This window comes from Falco biarmicus, chromosome 16 (assembly GCF_023638135.1).
Source record: "Falco biarmicus isolate bFalBia1 chromosome 16, bFalBia1.pri, whole genome shotgun sequence".
Lineage (NCBI taxonomy): Eukaryota > Metazoa > Chordata > Aves > Falconiformes > Falconidae > Falco > Falco biarmicus.
Genome location: NC_079303.1, coordinates 10,614,311 through 10,628,301, shown reverse-complemented (window position 1 = coordinate 10,628,301; position 13,991 = coordinate 10,614,311). Strand labels below are relative to the sequence as shown.

General features: G+C 51.7%; 1 protein-coding gene across 1 annotated transcript; it reads right to left on the bottom strand.

The window, feature by feature from the left end:
- Window positions 1-6,865: 6,865 nt before the first annotated feature.
- LOC130159876 (T-cell activation Rho GTPase-activating protein-like) lies at window positions 6,866-13,628 on the bottom strand. Its single transcript, XM_056361906.1, has 9 exons — window positions 13,543-13,628; window positions 11,915-12,034; window positions 10,910-10,994; window positions 9,763-9,822; window positions 9,376-9,537; window positions 9,182-9,291; window positions 8,777-8,972; window positions 8,495-8,551; window positions 6,866-6,955 (listed from the first exon to the last, which is right to left on the bottom strand). Exons 1-9 carry the CDS (start codon window positions 13,626-13,628, stop codon window positions 6,866-6,868), a joined length of 966 nt encoding a protein of 321 aa, XP_056217881.1.
- Window positions 13,629-13,991: the final 363 nt, after the last annotated feature.

Here is a 13,991-nt window from a genome sequence, read left to right as displayed (position 1 = left end):
AAGCGTATTGCCTTTTGTGCCAGGACGGTGAAGGAACAGTTGATCTTTTCCAAACCTGAAGCTCAGAAAGCAGTTGAGCACATTCCCAAATGTTAGTAGTTACCTTTCTAAGTTTGTTTTCAGCCTAAGCTGCTCTCTGTGCTCCAGGTATTACTGCTGTATTCCTCAGATTTATGGAGGACAGAGAATCTGATTACAATTGCAGATACTCAAATGTAAGCCTGACTACAGCATTATCGCCGTCATCGATGTATTCGTCCAGTCCAGTTCTGTATCAGCTGCATCAGCATGGTTTGAATGGTCATGTTTTCAAGGCTTCTTCAAGACAGACCTCTCCTCCACCATCAGTAGATACTATTGACTTGTGGTTTTGCCATGTCTTTCTAATGTTAGTTCTCAATACATAAAGTGTACTGGCGAGTTACAGCGTGTCTCAAACAAACAGTACCGCGTCATCCTAGTACCCATGAAGCATCTGCAAGCAAAACCCCCTGAATTTATGTGGCTCTCCTGTAAGCTTTGGGCATATTACTGCAGTAGGTGTTGCAGTGCTTTCAGGCGCTGCCAAGGCTTTCTGGATGCCACAGCACTGTGCTTCTAAACATGGCCTGGTTTGGGGGGTTAATTTAGATGGGGATGCTTAGTGCTGTCTTGTCAATATCGCCTCGGTTTCTGGTTGGATGGCACCCTCTCCTGGTTTTGGAATGCTGCCCTAAAATGAGAGGCTAGGTGCCCCTAGCATCAAAGATCCAAGAAATACCTGCCCGTGGGGATCAGGGATGTATGCCGCTGCTCTCCTAAAGTTGCAAATGGATCGGGCAGGTTAGCTTTCTCTTCCTTCAGCTGGAAACATTGTGGAAACAACTGGTAGAGTCGTTAGTGTTTGGGAATGATGAACGCATGGTGTCACGGTGGAGAGGCCTTCAGAAATGCGTTAGTCACCTTGTAGTATCTTCCTCAAGGCAAGTGGATGGAGAAACCATGGTGTGGTAATCTAAAGCGTTTCCTCGCACTTCCTCATGTTCAGGAGGTACGTGGCTGTACTTGCGAGCCTGGTGGTGGTGTAGCAGTGGCAGGAAGTATGAGCCTTTCTATTTGTGCAGGACTTGCACAGCAGCCTTTGGGTTGCCTCTGCTCGTGGGACGCTTTGGATGATGTATGAATTGTTTGTTAACTGATGGACGGTTGCATGTGTGATTCATGAGTAGCATGCAGGTACAGACCAATGAGTATGTGGAATCTCGGCAAGGGCTTGTGTGCCATAAGTGTTTCCTAAAATATTGTAGCATGTTCAAGATGATCTTAAAGCAAATTCTGGTAATCCAGGCTTTTTTCCTTATTTTTTTAACACAGGCCTCCTCGACCACAGAAAATCCTTGGAACTGCTTTCAGGTGATGTTTCTACTGCTATTGGTAGTCACTTTAGGCTAGAGGATGGTGGGTACCTGAACACAGTGCTTGGGCCTCCACAAAGAAGCACTTTTCTACAGACACCTGTTCTTGTTTTGTCAGGGGAGTGTAGAAACCAAAGTGCTCTATCTGGTACCTGTTTGTGATAGTGGGGCTATACAGATTGCCTGAAGGTGCCTTCATATTTGGATGGCTGACTATTTAAGAACAGAAAAGTGTAGCACAGTCTTCATCGTTTTGAGACTTAGAGAGAAGAAAGAAAATATGTGAGGACTTCTTCTTGCACTGCTGTATTCTGTATCTTAGAGTAATTGGGGACAAAGAAGGAATGGGATTTGGGGTTTTATTTCAGTTGCACTGAATGTACCAGGAGAGCACACTTTATGTATAGAAATAAATTTCCATATTCATAAGACTATCAGAACACGGTGTTTTGGTGCTCAGGTTTTATAAACTGTTTTCACGGCTTTATGTTGGTTACGAGTGCTTTATTTTAAGTTCTGATCATCTTTCTTCTTCTAGAAGTCAAACTGAGCCAGCGAGTAGAACATCAAAAGAGGTATGTAAAAACACAAGCTGAAACTTTTTTCTGCATGCTGCACCTAAGCCTAAGAAATGTAGCCTTGTACTAATTCTTTTATATATATAAAATATAAATGTTTTATATATAATATTTGTAATATATATATAAAAACATACTTTCCAGTGAAACACAGTGTATGCTGTAAATCCAATGTATTTGATTCAGCATAGTGAAAACTGAGCAATGCCAACTTTTGCACGGTGCTAATGTGAGCAGTGGTATTTGTGCCTAGTAACGCATTGCATTTCGTACTGAATAGGCTAGAACATTTCTTGTATGACTGTGTGTTGTACAGATAATGTGGGCTCATTTTTAGAGCTTGCAGGTTCAAGGTTTGCACCACTGAACTTGGTGCCACCCTTCAGTACACCACCACTTTGAATTTACATTTGGAAAAGGGGCAGCATTTTTCTTCAGTTCAGAAAACACTGTCGTTCTGCTGCTAAGACATGAATAAGTAACGCGAGGAGATACTTGACTAGTGATGGCCTAGATCTCCATTTGGCCCTTGGGTGGAATGCTACGTGCAACAATGCATTTCAAAATAGCCCTCATAGTACAAACATTACTTTGTGGTGGTGTTTGGTTTTCATCTGTAAGTATAACTGCTTTTTCTTCACTCGAATGGTGTGAGGCATTACACGAGCTCTAGGTCACGGGATCTGATCACTTTGTAAGCTCTTAGGATAACTTAACCTAGAAATTCATGAACTTGGGGTCTAATGAAAGTAAATGAAAGACAGCGCAAAAACTGTGCTGCGCTCATGAACCGTGCCTGTGTGCATTTAGAAAATGTTGAGCTATTAACTGATTAATTTATAAACTGCACTGGCAATGTTTCCTGTAGTGACACTTCCTTCTCAAATAAACGGAAATATTTTTTTTAGATCCTTTTGAGCTGAAAATGGACAGCTTCCTTAACCCTCCGTCTTTTAAGCAGTTGTGAGCATTTGGCAAGGGTCCCCCTCTGAGGTATCCTGAGCGATAGATTGATCTCAGGAGGGGTTGGTTACTTTAGTTTCTTCCCATTAACAACGTAGGCATACGTAAAGCTGTTTAAGGTTTGGACTTTGTTTTGAACAAATACAAATTCCACTGGCTTGGAGGTGGCTCTTTCAGTGATGCTCAGAGGCTATAGCGCAGGCTTTCATACAGCAGTAGGGGTGAACTCTTGCTATGTTCTGATTGTATGCAGAACTTGAACATGTGTTTAATTTTTCTGAATAGATTGGCGACTCTTCCGCATCTCTTTCTCTGGCCCAGCTTATTAAGGTATGTTTAGATGTACTTTCTTGTGAAATAGTGGTTGTAAACCTTACACTGTGCTCTCTAGCTGGATAACTGCTGTAATATGAGCAAAACATTAATTGTTAATAATTCAGAGTGTTTATCCTAACTTTAAAATGTGCGTATACTTTGATACTATCCTGTAGAGAGTAGTTCCCAGCTTGGGAAGATGGAAGGGGAGCACCTTATTGGCCTCAGTGTGATGCTGCAGTATTACTCATCTGCAAGACACAAAGAAGCAGCACTTCAGAAGCTGTTTACCATTTTTCATACGACCCGTTAATTCTTCATTGGAACCTAACACAATTTTTACAGAAGAATTTAATTGGCTGTAAGTTATGGACATTGCTGGGGCCTTTGCAACAGCCAGAACAGACGTGTTTCTGGAACATGGGCAATAGCATGGCTGTTTTTGAATTTCTAGTCATTACCTAACCCTATGTTAGGTATGACCTAACCCTAAGTCTGAATTTTAAGACATAACCTTAAGACTTAACCCTATGACGTAAGCCTATGCCTTAAGCCTAAGACCTATCTCTAAGACTTAAGACTCAACCTTAAGGTTTAACCCTGAGAGTTAACCCTAACATTAACCCTAAGACTTAACCTTAAGATTTAAACTTGGGACTTAACCTTAAGACTTAAATTTAAAAGTTAATGTTAAGACTTACACCCTAAGGCTTAACATTAAGACTTAAATTTAACACTTAAACTTAAGACTTAAATCCTAAGACTTAACCCTGAGCCTTAAACCTCAGACTTAACCTTAATACTTAACCCTAAGACTTAAAATTCAGATTTAACCCTAAGACTCAGTCTATAAGATGTAAACTTATGACTTAACCTTAAGACTTAAATTTAAGACTTAACCCTAAGACTTCGCCTTAGAACATTAAGACTTAACTCTAGACTTAACCCTAAGACACAATCTTGAGACTTAACCCTAAGACTTAACCTAAAGTTTAACTTTAAAACTTAACCCTAAGACTGAACCCTAAGACTTAACCCTATGACTTAAACTTAAGGCTCAACCTTAAGACTTGACTTTAGGACTTAACCCTCAGAATTAACGCTAAGACTTAACCTTAAGACTTAACCCTAAGTCATAACCCTAAGACTTAAATTTTAAGATTAATTCACCACTCATCCCTCTGACTTAACACTGAGACTTAAACCTAAGACTTAATCTTAAAACTTAATCCTAAGACTTATGCCCAAGACTTAACTCTAAGACTTAACACTAGGAGTTTACTCTAAGACTTAAACTTAAGAATTAAAATTTAGACTTAACTCTAAGTCTCAATACATAAGACGTGAACTTAAGACAACCATAAGACTTAGCCCTAAGACTTAAAATTAAGACTTAAATTTAAGACATAACATTAAGACGTAACCCTAAAACTTAACCCTAAGACTTAAGCTTAAGACTTAAATTTAAGACTTAACCCTGAGACTTAACACAAAGACTTCACCTTAGAACATTAAGACTTAACTCTAGACTTAACCCTAAGACATAATCCTGAGACTTCACCTTAAAACTTAACCCTAAGACTTAACCTATAGTTTAACTTTAAAACTTAACCCTAAGACTGAACCCTAAGAAACAACCTGACGACTTAACCCTGAGACTTAACCTTGAGACTTTACCTTGCGATTTAACCCTGAGGTTTAACCCTGTCTTAATGCTAAGACTTAACTTTAAGATGTACCATTAAGACTTAACCTCAAGACTTAACCCTAAGACTTAACCTTAAAACGTAACCTTAAGATTTACACTAAAAACTTAACCCTATGACTTAAACTTAAGGCTCAACCTTAAGACTTAACTTTAGGACTTAACCCTCAGAATTAACGCTAAGACTTAACCTTAAGACTTAACCCTAAGTCATAACCCTAAGACTTAAATTTTAAGATTAATTCACCACTCATCCCTCTGACTTAACACTGAGACTTAACCCTAAGACTTAATCTTAAAACTTAATCCTAAGACTTATGCCCAAGACTTAACTCTAAGACTTAACTCTAGGAGTTAACTCAAAGACTTAAACTTAAGAATTAAGATGTAGACTTAACTCTAAGGCTCAATACATAAGACTTGAACTTAAGACAACCATAAGGCTTAGCCCTAAGACTTAAAATTAAGACTTAAATTTAAGACATAACATTAAGACGTAACCCTAAAACTTAACCCTAAGACTTAAGCTTAAGACTTAAATTTTAAGACTTAACCCTAAGGCTTAACATAAAGACTTCACCTTAAAACTTAACCCTAAGACTGAACCCTAACGTTTAACCCTAAGATATAACCTTAAGACTTAACACTAAGATTGAACCTTAAGAGACAACGTTACGACTTAACCCTGATACTTAACGTTGACACTTTACCTTGAGACTTAACCCTGAGATTTAACCCTAAGACTATTAAGCATTCGCTAAGACTTAACTTTAAGATGTACCATTAAGACTTAACCCCAAGACTTAACCTTAAAGATTTAACCTTAAAACTTAACCTTAAGATTTACACTCATGATTTAACCCTAAGACTTCACCCTAAGACTTAACCTTATGACTTAAACTTAAGGCTCAACCTTAAGACTTAACCCTGAGAATTAAGCCTAAGACATAACCTTAAAACTTGACCCTAAAGTCATAACCCTAAGACTTAAATTTTAAGACTTAACCCAAAGAGTTATCCCTAAGACTTATCCCCAAGACTTAACTCTTAAGGGTTAACCCTAAGACTTAAACTTAAGCATTAAACTTTATAGTTAACCCCAAGACTCAATCCATAAGTCTTAAACTTAAGAGTTAACTTTAAGACTTAACCTTAAGACTTGACCTAAAGACTTAACCTTAACACTTAAATATTAAGACTTAACCCAAAGACTTATCCCTAAGATAAATTTTAAGACTTAACCTGAAGACTTAACCTTAAAAGCTAACCCTAAGAATGAAGCCTAAGACTTAACCCTAAGATATAACCTTAAGCCCTAACACTAAGACTGAACCTTAAGACAGGCCCTGGGCCTGAGCCATCTCTGCAGGGATGAGGCCTTCCTCGGCGTCCGTCCCTCAAACCCTCCCTCCGGCCCCCACGATCCGTCCCTAAAACACTTCCCCTCTGGCCCCCAGTCCCTGCTGGCCCTGAAGGCCGGCCACAGCACTTGGTTTCAAGCCTGAGCTGGTCATGTCATGGCTGTTCTGGAATGTGGTACAGTGAAAGAAGAGATTGAAATGGCAAATGTTCCCCCCCAGAGTGGTCCCATGCTGGCAAAGGTTGTCCGAGGAGGTTGTGGGCTCTCTGTCCTTGCAGATCTTCAAAGGCCAAGGGCACACAGTTCTCTGCAACCTGCTCTAGATGAGCGTGCTGGAGCAGAGGGCTTGGCCCAGAGGACCTCCACGGGTCCCTTCCAACCCCACCCTCCTGTGTGGCTCTGTGCTTTGCTTTTCCTCCTAAAGCTCCTCAACTCAGCCCCGATGCCCGCTGGAAAGGGTGCTGGGGCAAGGGATGATCCCAAACTCCTCCCCGAGGGTCCTTCCCAGCACAAGAGCTCCCCACTCCGGAAGACACGATGGCAGACACGGTCAGGAGAGGGAAAAGATTCTTTTATTGTCAACACCAGCTGCGAGGGCCCAGGAGTCACAGCGGTTCAGCCGGTGAAAGTCAGTCAGCACCTGCAACGACAGAGTCAGAAAGCTCTGCTAAGCCCCCAGAGGCAGGAAGAGGCAGGATTTGGTTCCCCCTTCTTTGGAGGACACTGTTTCTGAGGAATTCCTCATGGCCCAGAAGGGAGAGCTCTTGCTGGCCTCCACTAGGGGCCTTCTCCCCAGGGGTGACCTCCCTAGGGAGCTGTGCGTGCGCAGGGATGCTGACAGTGCCCCTGTGCCACGCAGCAGGGCTCGATGGGGAGCCCCTGGGGAGCTGCCGTGGGGCTCATCCCAAACCCTGCTCAGCACCAGCCCTCGCCGGCCCTTGCCAGCCAGCTGGGCTGACTTAGGGCCGTGTTCAGACTCGGGAAAGATGGGCAGCAGCGCCTGGTACGCACCTGGCCTTCCTGACGTGCTGCACCGTCCTGAATTTTCTCAGGTTTGGGCCCGCAAAGTCATTTCCTCTCTTCTCCGTTTTATTTTTGCTGTGCTGTCCCTCTCCTCTGCCCAGATTTCTTTTCTCTTTCTTTGTCTCGAGTTTTCCTTCTCCTGGTGGGATCCTGAAAAACTTTCCACCCCACAGCGTGATGAGAGGGGGAAAGCCCCAAGCCCCTGCAGTGAGCTCTCAGGTCAGGCAAGGGGAGCTCTTCCTACCTGGTTTCCTGGGGCAGGCTGGTCAGTTGTTGCAGGCATGCCGGGGACTCTGCCGTGCCCTCGGGGGTGGCTGGAGGCAAATCTGGAGGTGCCTAAACCAGAAACGTGGGAGGTAACGGGTGGCAAGTAAGGGCCTGGGGTAGTGAGGGCCTGACTGCCAAATTGCCATCTTAGCTCTACAGAGGAGATGCTGGTTTGCATCATGCACATTTTGCACAGTCCAGCCACTGCAGCCTAGACTTGATGAAGCTGCGATGGAATAGGATCTGAGCAAAAGCCCTCTCAAGGTGACAGCTACTCCCTTCTGTCCTTTTGTGGGTGTTTTGTAGGTATGTTTTGTTTGATGAAGCAGATCATACTTCATGAAATGCATTCCAGAAACAGCCTTTCCAGTTTTCCTTAACACGTACCACGCTGGGGGGAGAGGAGGAGCCCCAAAGGCACAAGAGAGCGGCTGCCAGGAGGAGGCCCAGCGGCTGCTTGGCCTCCTGGGAAATTACTGTCCCACTTGAGACATGTTGTCCCAGTGTCTGTGGAGCTGCCGTACCTCTGCCGCTTTGGGCCCTGCCCCTGTGTCTCCCCCAGCTCCTCTGTCGATGTCCAGCAGAGAGGCGTCTGCATCCAGAAAGGCTTCTGCCGGACGCTGGGTGTCTGCTGTGCCTGCAGGGCCACTTTGCTCTTCGCACTGCAGCTCTGGAAAGCAAAAGCACGTGCAGCAGCGCGACTTCTTGGAAGTCAAGTACATCTCAAGCAAAGCCCAGCCAAGCCCTACACCGCTTGTCTCCTCAACGTTGAGGTTTCTGGCATCCCGAGCCCCAGTGTCTGTGACAAGCCTCAGCCCCTCCTCCTACCTGTGCGCCTGTCCATGGGTGCTGGCACCTCCTCGGCTGATGGAGGGGAGAGGCCGGCCACCTCCCCCCCAAAGATGTCCCCGCAGTTTTCAATGAGGAACTCCACCAGCACGTTCACCTGCAGACATGAAAGCCTTGGTCTCAAGCCAGGTGCCTGCAGACATGTCAAGCAGCCTTTCCCACTGCTGACCCTTTGTCTGCGCAGGTGGCTGCGGCTGGGGGTTGCTCTTCCAGGCACCCAGCCCACCAGCCCTGGCTCAAGGGAGGAGGCAGCCAGGGACCTCTCAACAGCCAAGCTCCGATGGGCCGGGAAGGCAGCAGCCGGCTGCTGGGTAGGGCGTACCTTCTCGGTCACTGCCAGCATGGCCTGCAGCGGGAGCAGGTCCTCGTTGGGTGGGCTCAGCAGGTTGGGCCCGATGCAGATGGCCAGGTTGCTGCAGCTCATTCTGCTGGTGGCTGCGTTGTGGCCGATGTGCTGCAGCAGGGCCATCAGCCGCTTCAGGAGGAGGAGATTGGCCACAGGCAACTTGTCAGCCACCCTGAGGGAAGAGGAAGACAAGGCTGATGAAGCAGAGGGTGCCCACAGCCGTCCCTGCAGCTGGCCCCAGGCGGGTGGGAGCCAGCAGCCGTGTTGCACAGCTTTGCAGCTGCCCGAAAAGACAGCTTTCTGAGGAACCCATGCCTTTGCAGGCAGGTCCCAGAACTCTCCCGGTCCCTGCTCAACAGGCCGGCGGCTGCCCACACTTACGCTTTCAGCTCCTCCACCTTGGCCTGCTTGCTGGCCCTCTCCATGGCTGCCATCCAGTCCTCGTAGAGGTCGATGACGAGGAGCTTGGTGGGGATGCTTCGCAGGAATTCCTGCAATGCCAAGGGCTGCAGGTGAGCCTTTGAACGCTGCAGGCCAGCCAGGAGCTCCTCCAGCTGCAGCTCAGAAGCGCTCACCTTCAAGATGACGGCCAGCAGCAGTGCAGGCTGGCTTCCCACATCGACTTCCGTGCCGCGGTCCAGGGCCTCGCGTAGCTGCCGAAGTTCTGTGCCGCCGGCAGCTCTGCGGAATATCCCCTCCGTCGTCGGTCCTTCCTGGTGCAGGACAGCCAGCAGCTCCTGCAAGAGATGCAGGACAGTGGCTTGGCTGAGGAGCTGCCCTGCAGCAGCGGTGGCCATGGCCAGCGCTCTTCCCCAGGCTGGGCTCTGTCCTCCTGCAAAGGGGCTGGGAGCAGAGAAGCGTGAGCCATGGGCAGAGAGCCCAATTCCCCAGTACCTGGAGCCAGGGGACGCTGCCTGTGGACTGAGTGGGGGGCTGGGGACCCCGTGTCCAGGCTGGCTTACCTGGATGGGCCGGGGCAGCGTGTTGTCCTCCCCACAGAGGGCTGCCAGGGGCTGCCCAAAGAGCGCCCTGCTGCAGCCGGAGCCCGCCTGCCCTGGTGCCTGGGCAGCGGCCGGGGTGCGCCGTAGAGCAAAGGGCCAGGGCAGCCCCATCCTCCTCCTGCTGCTGCTGCTGCTCCCTCCTGCTGCAAAGGAAAACAGAGTAAGACGCCATCAACGGAGAACCCCAGGCCAGCGGTCCCAGAGCCTGCCCTGCCCTGCTCTGTCCTGCCCGCAGCGCGATGCTGTGTAGTGCGGCAGGACAGGCAGGGAGCCAGCAGCTGGAACCGTGGCTTTGGCCCAGCAGCTGTGGCTTGGAGGCTGCCGAGAGCTGGTGTGCCACCAGGACAGCCTGTCCCAGCCCTTGCCCTGCCCTCCTGCAAGCTGTGGGCAGCCGCAGAGGCTCTGTGTCCTGCAGAAGCTCATGCAGCGGCCGCTCTCCAGCAGGTGTCCTTGCTAGTCCAGGTGCTGTCCTCCCGTGCGGTGCCCAACCTGCATGGCGACACTCAGGGGACAAGTGAGCACAGTTCAATCCACTGCAGGAGGCTGCCTTTCTTTCCCAAACTCACCTGGCTCGTGGCAAAGTCCCCCTGCGTTTGCAGATGGGGCCGTCGCAGGCCCTTGCTTGGGATGAGCCTGCAAGAACCAAGAATCGGGCTGCGCTTGGAGAGCAGCCCCGCAGCAGAAAGGGCCAGCGGCGAGCTGCCCCCCGGCACCAGCAGCCTAAGCATGGCAGAGCTGGGACCCTCTGGCCTCCCAGGCTCTCTGCCCCGTGCGGCAGGTTTCGTCCCAGCTCCGCCAGCCAGCCAGTACGTACCAGCGTTCCTGGTGTCTCCCCAACCCCCTCTGCTGCGGAGTGGTACTGTGGGAACCCCCGCCCTCCTGCACATGGTCACCCCACTGGCTGCACATCCCAGCACAGCCAGAGATGGGTGCAAGGCAGCCATTCTCACCTCTGCCTGTGCCTCCATCAGCCTCTCCAGGCTCCTGGCGCGCACTGTCCTCCACTGGGCGGGAGAGAAGGAGGGGAAGAAGGTGAGCAGCCATGGGTCTGCTGCTCGGCTGCAGGAGCAGTGCTTGGGGACAGGGCCCAGAGCAGAGAGACACTCACGGCGTGGCGGCGGCTCAGCTCCTTCTCCAGGAGCTTGATGGATGTTAGGCGGGTGACGCGGGCTCCCGTGCGTCCTTCTGGTGTCCTGTGCACCGGGAAGGGAGAGGGAGAGAGCTGGGTGAGCCCCAAGCCGTCTCTTGTCTCTTGTCAGGCAGCTGTGCGCGAGAGCTGCCTGCAGCCCCAGGGGCACCTTCCCCAGCTGGGGGCTGTGTTCCCCCGTGGGCCCAGCTTCTCCTGGAGCACCCCCCCCCCGGCTTACCCCAGCAGCGTGGCCACCCACAGCTCCTTCAGTGCCTGGGAGCTGCAGAAAGAGAGGAGAGACAGCGTCAGGCCCTGCTGCACCCAGCCCTGGGCAAAGGTGGGGGCCTGCACAGCCCTGCCCCGTGGGGCAGGACAGAGGCGCTGTCAAAGCCCTGGGTTGCTCTGTCCTGCCTGAGCAGCTGTATTTGCCCTTCCCTTCTGGGGGCCAAAAGGTGACGAGGGGATGCAGGATGGGGAAGCATCCCCCATCCCTCCCTCCCTGCCACCGAGCTGCCTGCTCCCTGCCCAGGCTCTGCACGCAAGGCAGAGGCCAGTCTTCACGGGATGGCGTGGGCACGGCTGGGAAGCTCTCCTGCCCGACCACGACTCACCCAAAAGTGGCAATGCAGGAGCCGGTGGGCCAGGCGAGGATGACAGAGGTGCTGTCCTCATCGGTGCCTTGCTCCTCCTCCTCCTGTCCCTCCTGCCCCGCAGCCTCCTTCCCGCTGCTGAGCACCCACAGCTGGTCCAGGGCCAGGCAGAGCTGTGGGCGCAGGCTGGTGCCATGTCTGCAGAGAGCAGAAGCCGGCCCTGAGCTGGAGCGGGGCTCCTTGGGCTGGGTCCCCACGCGCAGAGCCCTGTCCCCCACCTGCCCTTGGGACGGACGTTGGTGCCTCCAGCACCGAGGGGCCGGGGCCTGGGGCTGGTGCCAGGGTGTCCCTGGGCCGGGGCTGGGGGGAAGGATCTGGGCTCTGAGGGTCTTACCGCAACTTGGCGACCACCAGTTCCTTGTGGAGGAGGAGCAGGCGCCTCTCGCTCCTCTTGCGGCCCCGGGTCAGCCGCACGTCTGCGCTCAGCACCGGCTCGGCGTCGCTGAGAGCCTCCCTGCAGAGCAGAGAGCGGCGGGCATGAGCAACGTCAGTGCTGCGTGGCCCAGCTGTGCCCGCGTGTCCCCGAGCCCTGGGGGAGCCCACCTGGAGCTGCAGCAGCAGCTGGCCTGGCCCATCCTGCCCGGGAGAGGAGGGCCCTGGCCGTGCAGCGAGGAGGGGGCCCAGCCGGCGACGGGGAGGCTGGGAAGCGGGGTGCTGGTGCTGTGGCAGCGCTGCTGGGCCAGAGGCTGCCTCCTGCCAGCGCCGCTGCGTGCCAGCACGGCTCTGCCCTGCTGCCTGTGGTGGCCGTGGGCTCCCCGTGACCAACGGTCTGAGCCCAACGGAAAGTGGGCGGGGCCTGCGGGGGCGGGGCTGGGGCCCTCTCCAGTATGGCCGGCCCTGCCTTGCCCGGGGGAGCCCCGAGCAGGACAGGGCAGGGGGCAAGGGCCACCTCCCTGCGCCTGCGGCCAGCGCTTTCACCTGGCTTTTTGACAGGGTCCTGCTCAATAAAAGAAGCTGTTTTTCCTAGAGATGACCATTGTGGCTAGAGGCAGACTCCTCTTGGTGGAGGCCGGCCTAGCCGTTGGAAGGCCTCTGGCACACAGGCCGTGCTAGGCCTCAGGCCCCAAGGCGCTGGAATTGGAGCAGGCCCACCGGGAGGAAAAACTTCCATTTTTACCAAAAGACGGGGGGACTAGCAGCAGTAAAGAGCCGCTCGGGTCCTGCCAGGCGCCACAGGGAAATGAAAGGTGTGGTGAGCTTCGGCAGGAATTGTGGTGCCCCTGGAGCACCACCCTTGCTTGGGAAGGCTTTATCCCACCTGGGTGTTAAGGCTTCACCCTTGGCGATCAGGGCTGGATGAGCACCACCCAGGAGCCCCTGCCCTGTTAGCCATGACCTTCACCCAGCCGGTGGCCAACACGGCCAGGGGCGAGTTTGTGGGGTAGGCCATGACCATGGCAAAGAAGGGACCCGTAGCCAGCTTTTGATGGCCCGTGTCTGGTTTCACTGTTGACCCTAAGCAATGCCTTGCTCCAAATAGAAGCGATGCAGAGAGTTACACACCCGCCCTTTTCAGGAAAAATGCAGGACATCAGAGACATGTAGCAAGTTCTCTGCTGGCTGTTGTACACTGCAGCAAGAAGCAGCGTGGGTCCAGTGGCTAATGCTGGAAGGGGAATTCAGCACTTCTGGGAAAGGGATATAAAGGCACTCTTGTGGGCCAGGCTGGGATTGGGGAGGCTGGGTGGGTGTCTGGGGTCCCAGCTTTCCTGCAGTGCTGACTGTGTGCCTGCTGCTTGTTCTTCCCTGCAACGCCGGTTGCATCCACCTGCTGGGGCTGTGCTTGGGAAGGGCACCGGGGGTGAGCAAGCCCATGGGAGAGGCCTGGGGAGAAGCTCTTCTCCAGAGATCTACCAGAAACTGTCCAGAGCATCCGAGAGGATGCTCTGTGTGACAAGGGAAGGTGCCCGTTGGTCCAATGTATGGAGCCTGCAGGGCTCCCATCAGGGTCCTTTGACCTACCCGTCCTCCAGCCAGCAATCCAGGTGCCCCTGGGGGGTCCCATGTTGGTCTCCTGAGGTACCCTTTAGCCCCGGTGAAGGTGTCATGCCTCAGTGTGTGCTTGCAGGGCATGTTTCCTTCCTGCTGACAAGGGCGGAATTGCAGTTAAATGCCCCTGGGCGATCCCGAGCCAAAAGCAGATTTTTTTCTATGGGCCACACTGCTTTGCAGTCCATGTGTGTGGTTCAGCTCCTGCATGGGAGCTGAGGACACGAGGTGACCTAGCTCTGAAGCTGGCCACTCTTGCTCCAGGCAACTCCAGTTGCTTGCGTTTTCCTTCAGCTTCCCCAGCCTGATGATCTCCACTGTCACCTCCTCCCTGTCCTACAAGAAGTATCCCTCTCCAGGCCATTAGGACAGTGGCACAGCACTCAGAATCCAGATCACTGGTAGAGAAGTAGGACAGAGGA